The 19,422-nt window shown below is 38.3% G+C and overlaps 1 protein-coding gene across 9 annotated transcripts in view; it reads right to left on the bottom strand.

Moving 5' to 3' along the window:
* Positions 1-19,422, bottom strand: part of LOC129635131 (metabotropic glutamate receptor 7) — a 651,100-nt gene that overhangs the window by 315,554 nt on the left and 316,124 nt on the right. For all 9 annotated transcript variants that reach the window (XM_055557821.1, XM_055557820.1, XM_055557822.1 and 6 more), the window contains one exon: positions 196-396. In XM_055557821.1, the coding sequence (XP_055413796.1) occupies positions 196-396 (201 nt within the window). The remainder of the gene's footprint in view (positions 1-195; positions 397-19,422) is intronic.

A 19,422-nucleotide genomic window follows, 5' to 3' on the forward strand; every position in this document is an offset into this window, starting at 1 on the left:
AAATCATACTTGCCATAATGTGACTTCTTAGATTCATAAAGTACTTTGGTATCAATGCTTCACTGTCATTATGAGCAGTTTTACATATAATACTTTAGACATACTAGAGTGGCATGGCATTCTCTAGGTGTTGTTTTTCTAAAACATAAACTCCCCATGTCAGCCTGAGGGGGATAAAAAAACACGGAGACTCACCATTGAAATTCACATTGCGGATATACTTCAACAACTTCTTGCCCCCAGCTTGCTCCATCTCTGGACAGACACCCCGGTAGTCAGCACAGAGATCCTTGTTCATGTGGTGAAGGGCGTGAGCCATGGCATACACTGCGTCAATCACAAACTGAACTTTGCCCTCCTGCTCATAGTTGGAGTCTTTCCCAATTCTCTCCTGTCCTGTACATGGAAACAAGAAACACACACAAACTCTGGTGTTGAGGAGAATGTTTCAATTTGCATTTACCTTCAACTCTGCTTAAAGAAAGCAATGCCTTGAGGAACACAGTCCTGCAGGCCACATATCTACATTTGGCTACCATGTTAGGTTGCTTTGATGGTTTGGGGTGTTTGACTTTGGAGTTCATTCCTGGATATTTGTTCATTACTGGAGTTCATTACTGGGAGTTCATTTCTGATATATTTGATAGATCTCAGAAGCAGCACTTCTAATGATCACAATCACAACCTTTGTAATAAGCCAACATTCTTTCCAAAACACAGTGGTCCCAGAGAGTCAAGGGATTAATGGGATTAGAAGCTGGGCCACCACATTCAAATCTTCAAAGCTCACTTATTCTAGAAGGGGATGGACCAGAAAAAAGTAAGAGAAAACTAACTAAATGCTACCCCTGAAATCACTACCTTCTTCTATATACCTGCCCTTCTTCCTATGTTGTCTGTCTCAGGTTTTGGTATTACTGGCAACTCAGATGCTCAGGCTGGAAACCCTGATGTCTTTTTTTTTTTTTTTTAATTCTTTCTTGTCTCTCAGTCCACCTTCCTACATACATATATCTAATGAATAGCCAAAAATCTCTTAAAAAGTGAACAGTTTTGGCCACACTACAAATGTCCCATTTATGCTTCCTCATCTCCAATCAGGACACAATGCCAGGTGTCCCTCTTCATTCACTCATTCTTCCATGTTCATATTTCCAAACCACAGAGCTAATCACTTCACCCTCATGCTCAGAATTCTGCAATGGTTCTTCACTGCCTGTGAAATGAAATCCAAATACTTTCCCTTGACAATGGAGGATATTCATCACTTTGTTCCTCTCTGCCTATAACAGTAAGAACAAGCAGCGATTAAATGCCCTCCACTGTGCTGAAAGCTTTATATACATGATTTTTTATTTTATCCCCACTTTGTGACTTAAATATCATTAGTCCTCACTATACAGATGGGAAAGCTGAGCCTCACAGAAATGAAATCACCTTCCCAAGGTCATGTATGGGAATAGCAATGATAAACCACCCTCCTTCCAGAACCCAGAAGCAACATTTCTCTGACTTCATTGGCCCTACCTCACCCTCTTCCTAGAATTCACAATCACACACACACACATTTTGGGAAGATTCCCTGAAGGAGGGTGTGGCAACCAACCCCAGTATTCTTGCCTGGAGAATCCCATGGACAGAGGAGCCTGGCGGGCTACAGTCCATAAGGTTGCAGAGTCGGACACGACTGAAGCAACTTAGCATGCAGGCATGCACACATATATTTTTTGCTCCAGACAAGTATGGCTATTTTTCCTGTAAACATCAACTCTAATATTAAGTTATCTTTGCTCAAGCTGTTTGCTTTGCCAGAAATGTCCCTCCTTGCTTTTGCTCATCATAATTTAATTCTCACTCCACAGCATAGTACAATTGTTGCTTATACTTAGCTTCTTGATCACAAAGATCTTCATAAAATGTTTCAACTCTTTATAATCAAATTAAAAGTATCACTGCATTTTAATGCTTTACCAGACTTTCCTTTCCTTTTCACACCCGTTACATTCCCGGCATTGAACACAGAATTTATATCTGATAGATTCTAAACAACACTTGTATTAGTCATTTGTTAAGTACATGATAATACCAGGAACTCTCTTTAGACCTCCCGAACCTCTACGACAAATAGTTAACCACAGACTGAGTTTCACTTTCACAGCAGCACTGCCCAGACTATTTTCAATGACACACTTGTGTAGGAATGAAACAACAGGGATTCTACAATCCCAGTCCATTCCCCTACAAAACAGAGTGCTTCCCACAGCCACTGTGTTCAACGTTACTCGATTTCTTTACTGAGAGATTGTTTCAGAGTATTTAACATAAAGTATAATTTCCGAAGAGGAAGTTCAGAATTTCCCTAAATTATGTGAATTTATATTTTTCCTTTACAGAGCACACGTTAGTATCTCAAATGGCAAACACTTCTGTGTTTCATATGTATACCATTCAAGTACCAATCAACCTTGTGCTCACTGCTCTTCACTGGGTCTAGACCTGTGCAGTGTGTTTAGAGCAGGGATCTGTTTTGGAGAAGATAAAATCTGTCATGAATCCGCACTGCTCCCTCCAATTCAAATTCTGGACCACAGGGTTTTTGCTTATCTCGACACCCTTACACGTCTGCCTCTTTTTTTTTTTTTTAATGAGGAAAATCCTGGTTCTTAATGACACCATTACAACTATTTATTTCCTCAATTCTGTAATAAACAGGTAACATTCTTAGAATAATAATCATGCTAACCAACAGTCTAAAAATGTAGTGCAATGAACAGCCTTGGAAAATGTGTGTTTCTCAGTTCTTATCTGAATATTTTGGTCATTTAGTCTGAGAAAGGCGATTGCTGTGCTCAAGAGTTTCTTGCTAAATATTGGCAAATTCCCCTCTAATGGGGTTGCACTAATTTGCTCTCCCACTAGCAAAAGGTGAGAGTTCATTTCCCAACAACTTGACAACTGAACATGTCCTCAAACTTGGATTTCCGTCATATAGGTGAGAAATGCTGTAACAGTATATTTTTATTTGCATTTTTCTTACTACAGGGGAGGTTGAATATATTTGCATATAGTACAAAGCTATTGTATTTATTTTATGCTATATGTTTTAATGAGTAGTTGGTAATTTTCTTCTGTTTTAAAAAAGTTTTATTAATAAAGTTATATTCATTCTTTCAGATTAAGTTGCAAATATTTTTCCTAGTTTGTCATTTTTCTTTTACTCACTTTAGGTATTTTCTGCATAAAATTATATTAGATAAAAACACTTTTTCTTAAAAAAATCAATTTATTTTCTTATTACTGCCTCTGGATTTTCAATCATAGCTAGAAAAAATGCCCCACTCCCAGAGTACAGAATGCTTTTTATCCATGCTTTCTTCTAGCACTTATATAATTTTATTTTTTTAAACTTAGATGTTTCATCCACCTGGAATATATTCTGGTGTGCAATGTGCAGAATTAAAATTTTATCTTTTTTCATATAACTAGTTATTGTAACATACGTCAGTTCAACTTTTCTCACTGATATGAAGTGTATCCTTTATTATATACTGTTTCCATGTGTAATTAGATATATTTCTGGATTTTTAACATTTATTTCACTGTTTGATTTGTTTATTCATGAGCCAACACTACAGTTTCAGTTATAAAGTCTTTATAATGTATTTTAATAACTGGTAGATTTAACCTCTCTCTCACTATAATTATTATTCCTCCCCCTCCCCAAATGTTCTGGTAGTTTTTGTTTATGTACTCAAATGAGTTTTACTAACTACTTACCTATCTTGAGAAGAGGAAAAAAAATTGATATTTCATTTACTGGGTTTACATTGTATTTATATATGCTGTAGCACTTAGCTAGAACAAAATTCTCTACAAAGGTGAGAATGCCCATTTGTGACTTTCCATTTGCTTGTCTATTTTTGTTTCCTTTAATGCTGTTTTAAATTTTTTTTTTCAGATATAGATTTTTAATTTATTTAGGAAAGTGATGGTATAAGATGGATTAGAGTCAATCGTGATTCCCCTGTATTCCAACCATCTGATCTTTTTTTTTTTAATTTTATTTTATTTTTAAACTTTATATAATTGTATTAGTTTTGCCAAATATCAAAATGAATCCGCCACAGGTATACATGTGTTCCCCACCCTGAACCCTCCTCCCTCCTCCCTTCCCATACCATCCCTCTGGGTCGTCCCAGTGCACTAGCCCCAAGCATCCAGTATTGTGCATCGAACCTGGACTGGCAACTCATTTCATACATGATATTTTACATGTTTCAATGCCATTCTCCCAAATCTTCCCACCCTCTCCCTCTCCCACAAAGTCCATAAGACTGTTCTATACATCAGTGTCTCTTTTGCTGTCTCGTACACAGGGTTATTGTTACCATCTTTCTAAATTCCATATATATGCATTAGTATACTGTATAGGTGTTTTTCTTTCTGTCTTACTTCACTCTGTATAATAGGCTCCAGTTTCATCCGCCTCATTAGAACTGATTCAAATGTATTCTTTTTAATGGCTGAGTAATACTCCATTGTGTATATGTACCACAGCTTTCTTATCCATTCATCTGCTGATGGACATCTAGGTTGCTTCCATGTCCTGGCTATTATAAACAGTGCTGCGATGAACATTGGGGTACACGTGTCTCTTTCCCTTCTGGTTTCCTCAGTGTGTATGCCCAGCAGTGGGATTGCTGGGTCATAAGGCAGTTCTATTTCCAGTTTTTTAAGGAATCGCCACACTGTTCTCCATAGTGGCTGTACTAGTTTGCATTCCCACCAACAGTGTAAGAGGGTTCCCTTTTCTCCACACCCTCTCCAGCATTTATTACTTGTAGACTTTTGGATCGCAGCCATTCTGACTGGTGTGAAATGGTACCTCATAGTGGTTTTGATTTGCATTTCTCTGATAATGAGTGATGTTGAGCATCTTTTCATGTGTTTGTTAGCCATCTGTATGTCTTCTTTGGAGAAATGTCTTATTTAGTTCTTTGGCCCATTTTTTGATTGGGTCATTTATTTTTCTGGAGTTGAGCTGTAGGAGTTGCTTGTATATTTTTGAGACTAGTTGTTTGTCAGTTGCTTCATTTGCTATTATTTTCTCCCATTCTGAAGGCTGTCTTTTCACCTTGCTAATAGTTTCCTTTGATGTGCAGAAGCTTTTAAAGTTAATTAGGTCCCATTTGTTTATTTTTGCTTTTATTTCCAATATTCTGGGAGGTGGGTCATAGAGGATCCTGCTGTGATATATGTCGGAGAGTGTTTTGCCTATGTTCTCCTCTAGGAGTTTTATGGTTTCTGGTCTTATGTTGAGATCTTTAATCCATTTTGAGTTTATTTTTGTGTATGGTGTTAGAAAGTGTTCTAGCTTCATTCTTTTACAAGTGGTTGACCAGATTTCCCAGCACCACTTGTTAAAGAGATTGTCTTTAATCCATTGTATATTCTTGCCTCCTTTGTCAAAGATAAGGTGTCCATATGTGCGTGGATTTATCTCTGGGCTTTCTATTTTGTTCCATTGATCTATATTTCTGTCTTTGTGCCAGTACCATACTGTCTTGATAACTGTGGCTTTGTAGTAGAGCCTGAAGTCAGGTAGGTTGATTCCTCCAGTTCCATTCTTCTTTCTCAAGATCGCTTTGGCTATTCGAGGTTTTTTTGTATTTCCATACAAATTGTGAAATTATTTGTTCTAGCTCTGTGAAGAATACTGTTGGTAGCTTGATAGGGATTGTATTGAATCTATAAATTGCTTTGGGTAGTATACTCATTTTCACTATATTGAGTCTTCCAATCCATGAACATGGTATATTTCTCCATCTATTAGTGTCCTCTTTGATTTCTTTCACCAGTGTTTTATAGTTTTCTATATATAGGTCTTTAGTTTCTTTAGGTAGATATATTCCTAAGTATTTTATTCTTTCCGTTGCAATGGTGAATGGAATTGTTTCCTTAATTTCTCTTTCTGTTTTCTCATTATTAGTGTATAGGAATGCAAGGGATTTCTGTGTGTTGATTTTATATCCTGCAACTTTACTATAGTCATTGATTAGTTCTAGTAATTTTCTGGTGGAGTCTTTAGGGTTTTCTATGTAGAGGATCATGTCATCTGCAAATAGTGAGAGTTTTAATTCTTCTTTTCCAATTTGGATTCCTTTTCTCACATGAGTTTTGAGTGTTTTGTGGAAAGTTAGCATTTGGTATTTTACTTAGTTTTGCAATTATAAATATGGATTTCTTTCCTAAGTACTTCCACTGGTTTATGGTTGCATACAAAAAAATTATTCCTTGTTTTGCTGTGGTTGTTTATTATTTTCCAACTTTCTGTCATGAAAAAATTTAAATGTAGAGCAAGGATGAAAGAATTTTACAGTGAACTCACTAGGTTCTCATATTAACATTTTACTATACTTACAGATATAAGGCAATTCATTTTCTAATATTACTTTTATAACCTGCTACTTTACAAATTTCTCTTATTTTTTATAGTACTTAGAAAGGCAATCTTGAAGGTGTTATGACCATTACAAAATATACATTATGAAACAGGTTCAGACTAGTAATTCAAGACAGCAGTTTTTCAACTACTTTTATAAAGACATTCATATCAGATGGAATGCCTTGAAAAATAATTGCAATATTTTAAATAATGAAATACTTTATTATGTGTGAAACATTATAGGCTTTATCCCTCTTTTGAACAGTCACCAGAGAGATATATTAGCTTATTAAAGGCTGTGAGAAAAAGGTGTACATTTGTCTTTGGGTCCACTAGGAGTTGAAAAATGTAGCCTCATAATGAAACTGTATACGGCCCCTGTGTCTTTATCTTCTTAAGTAAAATGCTAGCTGAAGAGTTAATGTTTGGTAAATGTGAAGATGTAGAAACAAAGAGTTGCTGTTGGCTGGAGAACTGGTAAGAATTTAGACTATAACTTTGCCACATGACAGAATCACTGAACTCCCAGTTACCCAAAAGATATTGACAAAGGTCTAAGCTGTTTTACAGGAAGCAGACCCCCTCCAGGGGAAAACTGCTGACCACAAGTACATAGACCCTAGACAGTTGAAATCAGAAGAACGAGGATGCTTGAAACTCCACCTTGATGCCAACCAGTCCGAGAATGATCCTCCTGCTGACCATGCCCTGTTTCTTGAACACTATAAAACTCCTCACAACCCCTTCACATGGTCTTGAGGGCATTAGCTCGCTGTGGCCCCCTCTGCCAGGCAAAGCGATAAAAGCTACTCTTTTCTACTTCACCCAAAACTCTGTCTGCATTTCTGTTCAGAACCAGTGATCAGAGGCTGCGTTTCAGCAACAACATCAAGTTCATTAACAACAACAAAAGGCTAACTTTATTTCCCCTACCGTAGTAAATGCAACTGTGCACCAAGTTCAGAGTCTCTGGTTTTTCATCTACCACCCTACTCCTCCTCCCCTAACTGAAACCTGGTCTCTTCTGGTTCCGGCGGCCACTGCAGGAGGACGGGCTTCTGGACATTTCCTGAGCCTCACTGACTCAATCCTCATTTATCTAAGACAACTCAATTTCCTCCTCAGCAAGCACTAATTTAGGAACAGGCCAGGGTTACAATTCTACATGATGAGATGTAAGAAAAGAGTTTATTGGTTCCACATATAAAATAACAAAAATGAACTTATTTACAAAACAAAAATCAACCCATAGACACAGATAACAAATTTATGGTTACCAAAGGGGAAAGTCAGGCAAATGAAGAGTTTGGGATTAAGTGACACACATTTCTCTATATAAAATAGGTAAACAACAAGGACCTACTGTAGAGCACAATTATGTATATATAACTGAATTGCCTGTCGTATACCTGAAAATAACACAAAACTGTAAATCAACTATATGTCAATAAAAATGTTAAGTATATAGGGGAATTCCTGAGAAAGTTCATTTGCTCTCAAAGAGAGATGGAACTCAATTGTATCAGACGTTTCACACACCCCCAACACATACACATATACAGGCACGCACATATCTGCACATACACTTTCTGCAATTACTCTAGTCATTTTGTGGTCCTGAGCCAATTACCCAGCATACAAATAACAGCAGAATAAAAATGGGGTAATGATGTGAAAATACTACTGAGCTGTGAGTTAGCCAAGCCAAGAAATACTGTACACTTTTTTCTAAGTGACACATTCAATAGCTTATCTATTTTACTAAAAAGCTTGATAATCAATGTTTCCCAGGCTTTTTTGAACACTGCACTTCTTATCCATGTACCATTTTACAACATCTCAAGGGACAAGCATAAGAATGCTTTCTCCCCAACAAAATTGCAAAGAAGGGTAGTTTCAAGAAATATTTTTAACAATTTAGATTAAAATAGAAAAAAAAAGAAAGCATTTTCAATCAGTTCACAGTTAACACCTCATTCTTAGGCTTTCTGATGAACTGAGATGTCGTTATATTCTTTTCTTGAATGAAGCTCATCCTTTTCATCACATTTCCCAGGAAAGGGTTTGAGGTTTAGATAAAATGAGGAGAACTCTAAAGCACTAATTATTTTTTTATTTCCCCAGCATGCAAAGAAGCTTTCCTTTTAAAATCTCCTGATTTTCTGATGTATTTTTATTTTTACCCAAACAGTCCAGTATTTATCTTTAAATGCACACTCCTGTAAGCTTTTGTTGAATAAACTGTCAGCTGCTCTACACAAACTCTCTCACAGCAGAATTTCTAGTGTTCTGCTAGTGAGGTCTTCTCTCTTTGAAAGACCTGCTTATCTTGCCGATTTTAATATACTATTTTCTCAGGATATATGCCTTAGGTAATCTGTAAGAGCAAACTATTAGGGAGAAGAAAAGAATAGAATATGTAAGAAGTTATGGATCTGAAATTATTAATAGAAACAATCCTATTGCAAAATTAAACTAAAAGAAAGAGGGGTTTGGGCTTAAGCAGAAAACAAACCAAAGATACTTGCCAGTGTGAACTGAGAAACCTACCCAAAAGCAGATATGAACAACTGGCCGAGTGTTTATCCTGTGTTTCTAGGGGATTCATAAATTATAATTATTATTTTGATTTCACATATTAGTGGCAGTCATTTGCATCAGAAAGACCTCTTGGAAGTAGACACGCTCGTGCAGACTGTGCTTCTAAACCCTGCACTATGCAAATACATTTTATTGACTGTAAAGCCACAAACTTAAAAATTTCTTGAGGCTAAAGTCCTTAGTGGTACTGTATATAATTAACTAAAATACTAATGCTTGGGTAGCTTGCAAATGATAAATGCTTTAACAGAAACAAGAAAAAGATATGTCACAGAGAGAGTCGGGGCATATTCAAGTGGTGACAGAACCGCTAGATGCTGGGTAAAGAGGACGTAGGGAACGCAGGGTGGGTATCCCAGAGCACTAGAAAATGCTGCAGGTTCTCAAAATACTACAGTGACCAGGCAAGCCTTATGAAAATGCTACTGTACTCCCTCCCATAATTTAAAAATATGTAAATAACTACCTCAGAGAGATTTTTTTTTCTCTCCCATGGGTACAGCTTTCTAAGATGAATGTCAATGGTAAAATAAAACTCTATTTTATGCAAATTTCTTTTGTGGCTTTTTTTTTTTTTTTAACAATGACCTCCCCATTCATAGAATCTGGTAACAAATCATGCCAAAAAACACCAGTAGAAGAAAAGTCAGAAGTTCCGGATTGAGACCAAAGGCCTTCACTGCCACTATGCCTCTGTTTGGAGCTGAGGCTAAGTAAGAACTGAATGAGTCAAGCAACTTGTGCAAAGAACAATGGTGGTTTTTGTCATAGTGCAATAGGCAGCCTGCACCTACTATGCTCTTCCTGGGCAACAGCTCTGTGCTAAGCACTTTTCATAGTTTCACGCTAAAACTTCCCAGTGCTTTCGTGGGTACCATTTCCTATCCCTCTTACTTCATTTAGAGACCGTTCACTAAATGGTTCCGTCCACAGCTGCACATGGAAAAGCAACGAACCTGGAGCTTTCCCTTTGCTTATTTCTATTTCCAACTTGAGTTTAGAGCCACAAATAATCTCAAAGTTCATGCTAGCCTTGAGTTTTACATCCTCATACTCCAATGAATGTCTCACTTGAGCTTCCTGAAAGGAGAAAATGGACAGCTTGTCAACAACCATCATAGTTTCCCCTGACCTTTTCTTGAGTGGAAAAGTTAATGCCCAGAGACATTGCCAAAAAGCTGGCAGAGGAAGAGCAACAAAAGAACACAATAAAATAACTGATCCTCCACTTTGATGACTAAATTGTGACTCAAACCACGAACAGTATGTTCTGCAGTGAACTCAGTGAGTACCCTGCTATAGATGCAAAAACAACTCTGCTGCTGCTGCTAAGTCACTTCAGTCGTGTCTGACTCTGTGCAACCCCATAGACAGCAGCCCACCAGGCTCCACTGTCCCTGGGATTCTCCAGGCAAGAACACTGGAGTGGGTTGCCATTTCCTTCTCCAATGCATGAAAGTGAAAAGTGAAAGTGAAGTCGCTCAGTCGTGTCTGACCCTCAGCGACCCCATGGACCGCAGCCTAACCAGGCTCCTCCATCCATGGGATTTTCCAGGCAAGAGTACTGGAGTGGGGTTCCATTGCAAAACAACTCTAGCAAAGAATAAAAGAATGTCTGACCACAAACCCTCATTTCTTACCATTTTCCATGGAGAATGCTTCCCAGAAGACCACTTAATTGGCACAGCTGAGTTTTTCTCTGCACTTCCATTTTTTATTTCAAGATGGGTGCAGGCAATGATACATGCAGTGAGTCAACATGTTTTAGCAGGGGTATGTTTTATACAATGCATAGAAAGCGAAAGCAAAGTCACTTAGTCATGTCCAACTCTTTGCGACCCCATGGGCTATAGCCAGCCTACCAGGCTCCTCTGTCCATGGGATTTTCCAGGCAATAGTCCTGGAGTGGATTGCCATTTCCTTCTCCAGGGGATCTTCCCAACCCAGGGATTGAACCCGGGTCTCCCGCATTGTAGACAGATGCTTTACTGTCTGAGCCACCAGGGAAGAACCTATATATACCTATTATACAATGCATACAAGGCACCAAATTGGAAGGAACTATAGTTCAGACCCAAGTTTCACCCACCCTCAATGTGTAGAAGGTGTTCTGAGAGACTCAATCAAGGACTTGACTTCCAAAAGAAGTCTGTTGTAGGTACTGCCAGCCAATTGAGCACAGGGAAGAACAGTGCTTCTGAAACTCGCATAAGAAACCTTGATATCCCAAACAAGAAGATGGGGCTTCTTATAGTGCACAGATTTAGTTTCTGCTTCTCACCTAGATTTCCTTTGTCACCTAGATTTCTGATTTCTTAGGCTAAGTTTCTGTTTATATGGGTTAGGCTGCTTCTTCTACACAAACAGTAAATTTATTGGTGAAACAATCTTTCTGACAATGACTACAAGAGTAAGAAAAAGACACTCATATAGATGCCTTGTCTGCTAACTGACCCCTCAGCAGGAACCCCTTCATTAATGACATTCTACTTCTCTGAAATTCTGTTTATGCCATTCCAAGAATTATATTTAGGTTGAAATTTTAGAATACTAGTCAACTTATTAGAAATTTGTTTAAACATCAGGTGAAATACTGGGTCTCTACTATCATCACCAATAGCTACTAAAACCCTGAGGTGGCAGGCTGATGAGAACTTTAGAGACAGGAGGTCAGGGGGATGATGCTGGAACTATTGCTAATCTTTCCCTTTCTTCTTGTCCTCTTCCTTCTCTTCCACCATCATCTTCTTTGTTTGTTTTAGAAATTATAAGTTATTTGCCTTAATTTAGACAATGACATTGTATATGTGAGTCTGCATAAGTGTATACAAAAATATAAATTTTCAGAGTAAAAATTAAACATCAATTTAGCTTCTTTGCCCCCAGTATTTGTTCCTCCCTAAATAGAAACATTTTCATTTGTGATCTTCACATCTCACAAAATTAAAGGCAGATATCTGTCTTTGGATATGAGGCAATGGTAAATGTACAGTACCAACTGGTAAATGTTTTGTCAGATCAATAAACAGATTCCCACACAAAGAAAGGGGAAAAGGGGGCAGGGTAGGGAGGAAGGAAAGTAAGGAAGAAGAGAGAAAAAGTATGAAAGAAAGAGGAAATAAAAAGAAAAGGAGAGGAGAGGAAAATAAAGAGAAAGAAAGAACAGCATGAACCCTGACTAAGCTTTTGGAGGTATTAACTAATTTACAGGAAGTACAGAAAATACACATGCAAGTCAACATTGCAGAGATGAAAGCAAAATCCAAATGTAAGAAATTCTACAAAAATAGTAAATAATCTATTTTTTTCAACAGTAAATTGCAAAAGTTAAAAAAAGAGTGGAAAAAACATTTAAAAAAATTTAAGAAGACTTCAAGAGAAAAAGGAGAGCCAATGGGATGATTGTGGGGAACTACTGTGTGTGTTTGTGTGTTGTATTAAGAGTATCTCTTAGAAAACATACTGAAGTATCAAAAAAAAAAAAAAAAAAAAATCTCTGGGTTTACTTTGAAATGGCCAGAGGTGAGAGAAAAACATGTGGAGTACATGTGAATATACACTGGCTGTATATTGACTATTGTTGCGATTCTGTGATGAATACACAGGGATTTACTGCAGTATCCCCTCTGTTTTTTGTGTTTATTTGAAAGATCACATGATATTTACAAAAATAACAAGAGGAGAAGAGAAAAGCAGAGAGAGTAGGAAGAGGAGAAACAAAAGAGAAGGAGAGGAAAGGGGGAGACGGGGGTAAGAAAGAGGAAGACAAGGAGGGAAAAGAAGAGGATGGATAAGGAGATGGGAAGAAGAGGAGGAGAAGGAAAAAGAAGACAATTGGGTTGAAGAAAAGGGGAAACAGGGAGAAAACAGAGGCGGTGAAGTCAGCTGCCTGGAATTATGTGCCAAACACCCAAGAGAGCCAAGGGACACAGACATGAACACAAAACCCTCTCCTGCTCTCCCTGTTCACAGCTCCACTCTGGTGTTTCTGCTGAAATGCGGAGCTTCCAGCTCTCACCTCAGGGCTAAGAGTATGACTCTGCTCCACAGGTATATAGGGAGGAGCACACAGAACCTGCCTGCAGTGCAGGTGGACGTAAGAGATGTAGGTGCGATCCCTGAGTCGGGAAGATACCCCTGAAGAGGGCATGGCAACCCACTCCATTATTCTTGCCTGGAGAATCCCATGGACAGAGGAGCTGGGCGAGCTACAGTCCATGGAGTCACAAGGAGTTGGACACGACTGAAGCAACTTAGCACACACACATGCATACACAGTACAGATACAAGCAGGGTCCTAGGGTCCAAAGTCATTTCCTGAAGCAAGGTAAGCATGCTGTAGGGATGGAATGATTTCATCTCACTGGCATAATGCCTCTTTGCCTTGAGAGATGCAGAGAAAGGGCATAAGGGAATTGATCCCACTAGGGGATTTGAAAGGACTTGTGGGATCATCAGTCCAATTAAAGTATAAGTAAAAAGAAAGAGCCATGGCTTAGCTCCATTTGAGTTCCATATCCAGTTATGGATATGGAATATCCATATCCATATCCATATCCAGCAATAAAAAGGAAAAATGTATATATGTATGTGGAACTCCCCAAAAGCAAGTCTGATTTTTAAGCATTGTTATATACCCAGAACTCCAAAAAAGGGCCTGGGGTATAGTGGGCATCCAGAAAGGAGGAAAGGATGAGTGAATATAATGGAAAGGAAAGGGAAATAATAAGAAAGTAACTTTTGTAAAAAGGTAGAAAACAAAGATTATAATCATTCACCATGGATAGCCAATGACTGAGAAGGAATACCTTATTTAGGTGAGCAGATGGCTGCAGACAAAGACGCTGAGAAACCAGGAGGTCACTGAACCCTGATATTTGGGATCTTTCTCTTAAACAGGGTTCTTAGTGCCTAAAAACTCTACTTATCACTGTTCTCACTGGTTTCAATTAAGTTATTCAAATGACCATGATAAAAAAAAATATTGAGTTAGCTTTCTTCAAGGCAAGATTGATTTTACACTGTTTTATACATATGTACACATACCTTATAATATATTCTATTGACCATTTAATCGTTATCATTCAGAAATGAAATAGATAGGTTTCTTCCTACTGAACCCTAACAACATTCATAACAGAAATAAAGTCGATACAGCTCTCAACTTGGCAGTTCTCAGCTTCTCAGACAAAGGCTCTGAGCTTCTAGGAATATCACATGTCATCTGTAATAAAAAACAAATATAGAACAGCTAAACTGGCAAGGAAAAAAAATCTTAACCAAGGAATAACTAGAAGCCTGAAACTGACAGTTTAATAGCCAGAACACACAGGGTGATTTGGCTGAGGAGCAACTAGCTACATATCCATGCTATGGTGGAAGGAACTTAAGTAATGTTGGACGACACCCCTCCGTGGGCCAGTGAAGAGGAGGTTCTTGATGTAAAATCTAGAAATTCAGGCATAGTTTAAAACACATGTAGCCAGTATGATTTAATGAGAAAAAAGTTCTTCAAAAATCTCAATATTTTGAAACCAAAGTGATGGTACTTCCATCTCTCCTATCTTCAGACCAACCATGGCAAGAGTTAGGAACATGCAGGCTGATATCAGGCATATCTGGGTTGCGATTCTGCCTCTGCAGGCATTGTGTCTGTGACTAAAGCATAGTTATATAACTCTTTATCAGACTACTTTACAAAGTTCAAGTTGTCTGGTATTTATAGAGAGTACTGCAATGAAAAACAATAGCTAAAATTCATTATTTTCTATTCTCCAAAAACTATTCTAAGCACTCTACATGCATTAGCTCATTTAATTCTCATAATCACACAATGATGAAGATGCTGTTGTTATATTGCTGTTTACAGGTAAGAAAACTGAAGCTTTAAATAACTTATCCCCAGAATTACACAGATAACAAGTGTCTAGTAAAGAGCTGAGTGCAGTTGTCTGACTCTCAGTTCAAACTGTGATATTTCTAATGGTCATACCTTCTGAATATAGTGAAACACTGGGTCATAAATGAACTGTTTAATCAAATTGGACAAATGTGAAGCCCTATACAGAATGTTTTCATCACTCAAGAAAGTTATCCTGTGTCCCTTTACAATTAACCCTTCTCCCTCCTCTATAAAGCAACCATTGACCTGTAACCTAAGTTAATTTTGCCTATGCTAGAATTTCATATAAAGACTATACAATATGCATTTTTCTCTCTCCTTTCTCTCACCCAGAATAGTAGTTTTCATATTTATTCAGGTTGTGGCGGGTATCAAAAACTCATTCTTTTTATTGCTAAGTACCATTATACTGAATGGACATATTAGAGTTTAATTATCCATTTTCCTCTGGATGAGCATCTGGGCTATCTTTAGCTTGGGGCTTGTCAAGCCCTATGGAGGGTCTGAGAGTTTATTCTATGTGTAAGAGTTTAGCCTGCTACAGTTGTGTGGATACTGGCTGAAGACGCGAGGCCCCTGGTTCAGAGCTAGGTACAGTAAGAACATAACGTGTTCTCAGAGTCCTCTCCTTACCACCTCAAGTCCAAGGTGGTGACAGAGCACAGTCCAGGTAGATGCTGCACGTACAATGAGCTTACAGTAACACTTTCAATCCCTGAGCTTAGGGAGTCTGAATCTTTTATAAAGGACTTCAAGCAAAGCTACCTGACCTTTTTTCCAGAGGAAGATATTATCTTCATATACTGAATAGTAAACAAACCATCCCTATGCTTCTTGATGATACGCTATCTGTATCTTCCAAGGCCATTTGCATTATAAAAATATCTTGGAAAGATAATCAGTCCCTCTGCCCTCTGTATAGCAAAGGACACCAATAGAGGACTGTCCCCCAAAAGGTCAATTAAGAATAAAGCTTCTATGAGTATTTCAGCACAAGAGTTTTGTGGTTATATGTTGTGACTGTTCTTGAGTAAATATTTAGAGACATTTAGGAATAAGTGTTGCTATATTAGAAGCTCATGTTTAACATTTAAAGGTGTCACCATGTTCTAAAGAACTTATACCACTGTATTTTAATAGCAATGCAGGCTTCTCCATATCTTCTCCGACATTTGATGCTATCAGTCTTTTCCATGTTATCTGTGTGAATTAGAACCTCATTGTGGTTTAAAGCATTTCTAATGAGTAATGAGGAACTTCAATTTCTTTATATGCCTCTGACCATTTGTATTAGACATAACAGTTTCATGTTCTAAGTGTCTTAGAAGTTCAGCATCGCAGGCTATGCAGATTCTCTATCAGAGTAGTACAACAGTCCAGGAGAGCACAGGGTTAATGCCTGAATAATGGTTAAATGGTATTATTTAAGAAGAAGGTGTAGCCAAAATGCTTAAGTAAGAAGACCCTGAACTCACTTCTTCCTATAAGAACACTAAAATGATTAGCTATTTACAGAACAATTATCAGTAAGGACAATCTGAAGATTAGCAGAAAATATTTTCTACAACTAAAGATATAAAGAAGGAATCACAATGAGACAGGTATTAGGGGTGGAGACAATAAGCGGGGTCAAGACACACATCCATCGGGAGGCAGCCTACAAATGGGAGGATAATCATAATTGCCTGGCATGCCACAGTCCATGGGGTTGCAAAGAGGTGGACACGACTGAGTGACTGAACAACAACAAATCATAACTGCAGAAAATTTTCACAAGGAGTAATAAGTCTGAGCCCCACATTGAGCTCCCCAGCCCAGGGGTCAGGAGGAAAAGCAAAGGCCCCCAGGGCATATGGCTCTGATGTTCAATGGAACTGGTGTATGGGAAAGCCAGAGGACTATAGGAAACAAAGACTCTGCTCTCAAAGGCTGTGCACTAAACTCACACACTCCACGACCCTGTACAGACACAGTAACTTGAAAGGAGCCTTGATCAGAACCACTTACCGATTTTGGAAAGCCTCCAGGAGAGACTGGAGGTAAATGCAACTTTCCCAGGGATACACATGTTAGAAGGAGCCATTTTGGGCAGATGATTTTACCATGAGGCCATTTGGAATCCTGTTCTTGAACCTACTAGTGCTGGGGGATTACTTGTCGAGCAGCTAGTAGGTACCAGTCCTGGAATTCCTCAGACCAAGCAACCAGTGGTGTGGGGATCTGGCACCAGTAACTAGTGGGCCAACACCAGCCCCAGAACCCCAGACCTCACAGCTAGCCACCCTGGGACCCAAGCCACCAATGGCCTGCACCCAGCCTGGGATCCCCAGACACACAGTCCATTGCACTGGGGCCCAGTCTCATCCACCATCAGGGCAGTAGTCTCCACATGAAGCAGTTCCTGACAGCCAACCAGGTCAGGCCAGCCCTGCCCAACAGCATACTAATGGTAGTCAGCTCTCCCACAACAGAGAGGCCACCCAGTTCATACAATGGGCACCCTGAGAGCCCTAGTGACTAGAGGGGAGAGTGTAGCTCAATCCTAAAGAACATCTCCTACATGAGGCAACCTAGCCTAACATCAAAAGGATCTAGAAAAACAACCACAAACAAAACTCAGTCAGTAGAGGGAAAAAAATAATTAAGATCAGGGCATAAATAAGTAAAATATACATTTAAAAAGTCAATGAGGAATCTCCACACTGTTCTCCATAGTGGCTGTACTAGTTTGCATTCCCACCAACAGTGTAAGAGGGTTCCCTTTTCTCCACACCCTCTTCAGCATTTATTGCTTATAGACTTTTGGATCGCAGCCATTCTGACTGGCATGAAATGGTACCTCATTGTGGTTTTGATTTGCATATCTCTGATAATGAGTGATGTTAAGCATCTTTTCATGTGTTTGTTAGCCATCTGTATGTCTTCTTTGGAGAAATGTCTATTTATTTCCTTGGCCCATTTTTTGATTGGGTCGTTTATTTTTCTGAAAAACTGGAAATAGAACTGCCTTATGAGCCAGCAATCCCACTGCTGGGCATACACACTGAGGAAACCAGAATTGAAAGAGACACATGTACCCCAATGTTCATCGCAGCACTGTTTATAATAGCCAGGACATGGAAGCAACCTAGATGTCCATCAGCAGATGAATGGATAAGAAAGCTATGGTACATATACACAATGGAGTATTACTCAGCCATTAAAAAGAATATATTTGAATCAGTTCTAATGAGGTGGATGAAACTGGAGCCAATTATACCAAGTGAAGTAAGCCAAAAGAAAAACACCAATACAGTATACTAACGCATATATATGGAATTTAGAAAGACAGTAACGATAACCCTGTATGAAAGACAGCAAAAGAGACACAGATGTATAGAACAGTCTTTTGGACTCTGTGGGAGAGGGAGAGGGTGGGATGATTTGGGAGAATGGCATTGAAACATGTATAATATCATATAAGAAACAAATTGCCAGTCCAGGTTTGATGCAGGACACAGGATGCTTCCGGCTGGTGCACTGGGATGATCCAGAGGGATGGTATGGAGAGGGACGTGGGAGGGGGGTTCAGGATGGGGAACGTGTACACCCCTGGCTGATTCATGTTGATGTATGGCAAAACCAATACAATATTGCAAAATAAAAAATAATAATAATAAATAAATGATAAATGGTTAAAAAAAATCAATGAGACTAAGAGCTAGATTTTTTAAAAGATCAGATTGATAAACCTTTGGCCATACTCATTAGGACAAAAAGAGAGCCCAAATAAATAAAATCAGAAGTGAAATAGAAGTTAAAGCTGACACCACAGAGATATGAAGGTCATTACAGATTGCTATGAACAACTATTTACCAATAAAAGGGACAACCTAGAAGAAATGGATAAATTGCTAGAAATATACAATTACACATGGCTGAATCAAGAAGAAATAGAAAATACGAACAGACTAATCTCCAGCAATGAAAATGCATCAGTAATTTTTAAAAACTCTTCCCACAACAAAAATATCAGGACTGGACTACAAAGATGAGTTCTACCAACATTTAAAGGAAACTTCACACCTAATCTTCTCAAACTTTTCCAAAACACTGAAGAGGAAGAAATGCTTCTGAATTAATTCTATGATTTATGCATCACCTAGATACCAAAATCAGACAAAAGACACCACACACACACACAAAATAAATAAATAATAAGAAGAAATTTATAGGCCAATATCACTGATAGACACAGAGGCAAAAATCCTTAACAAAATGTTAGCAAATGGAATTCAGCAATGCATTCTAAGGATCATATACCATCCTCAAGTGGGAATTATTCCACTGATGCAAGGATGGCTCAACATCCACAAGTTGATCAATGTTACATCCCACATTAACTAATTGAAAAATAAAAATCATCTGATCATCTCAATAGATGATGAAAAAGCTTTTGACAAAATTCACCATTTATGATAAAAATTTTTCAATA

The sequence above is a fragment of the Bubalus kerabau genome, chromosome 20, assembly GCF_029407905.1.
Source record: "Bubalus kerabau isolate K-KA32 ecotype Philippines breed swamp buffalo chromosome 20, PCC_UOA_SB_1v2, whole genome shotgun sequence".
In the NCBI taxonomy this organism is placed as follows: Eukaryota; Metazoa; Chordata; class Mammalia; order Artiodactyla; family Bovidae; genus Bubalus; species Bubalus kerabau.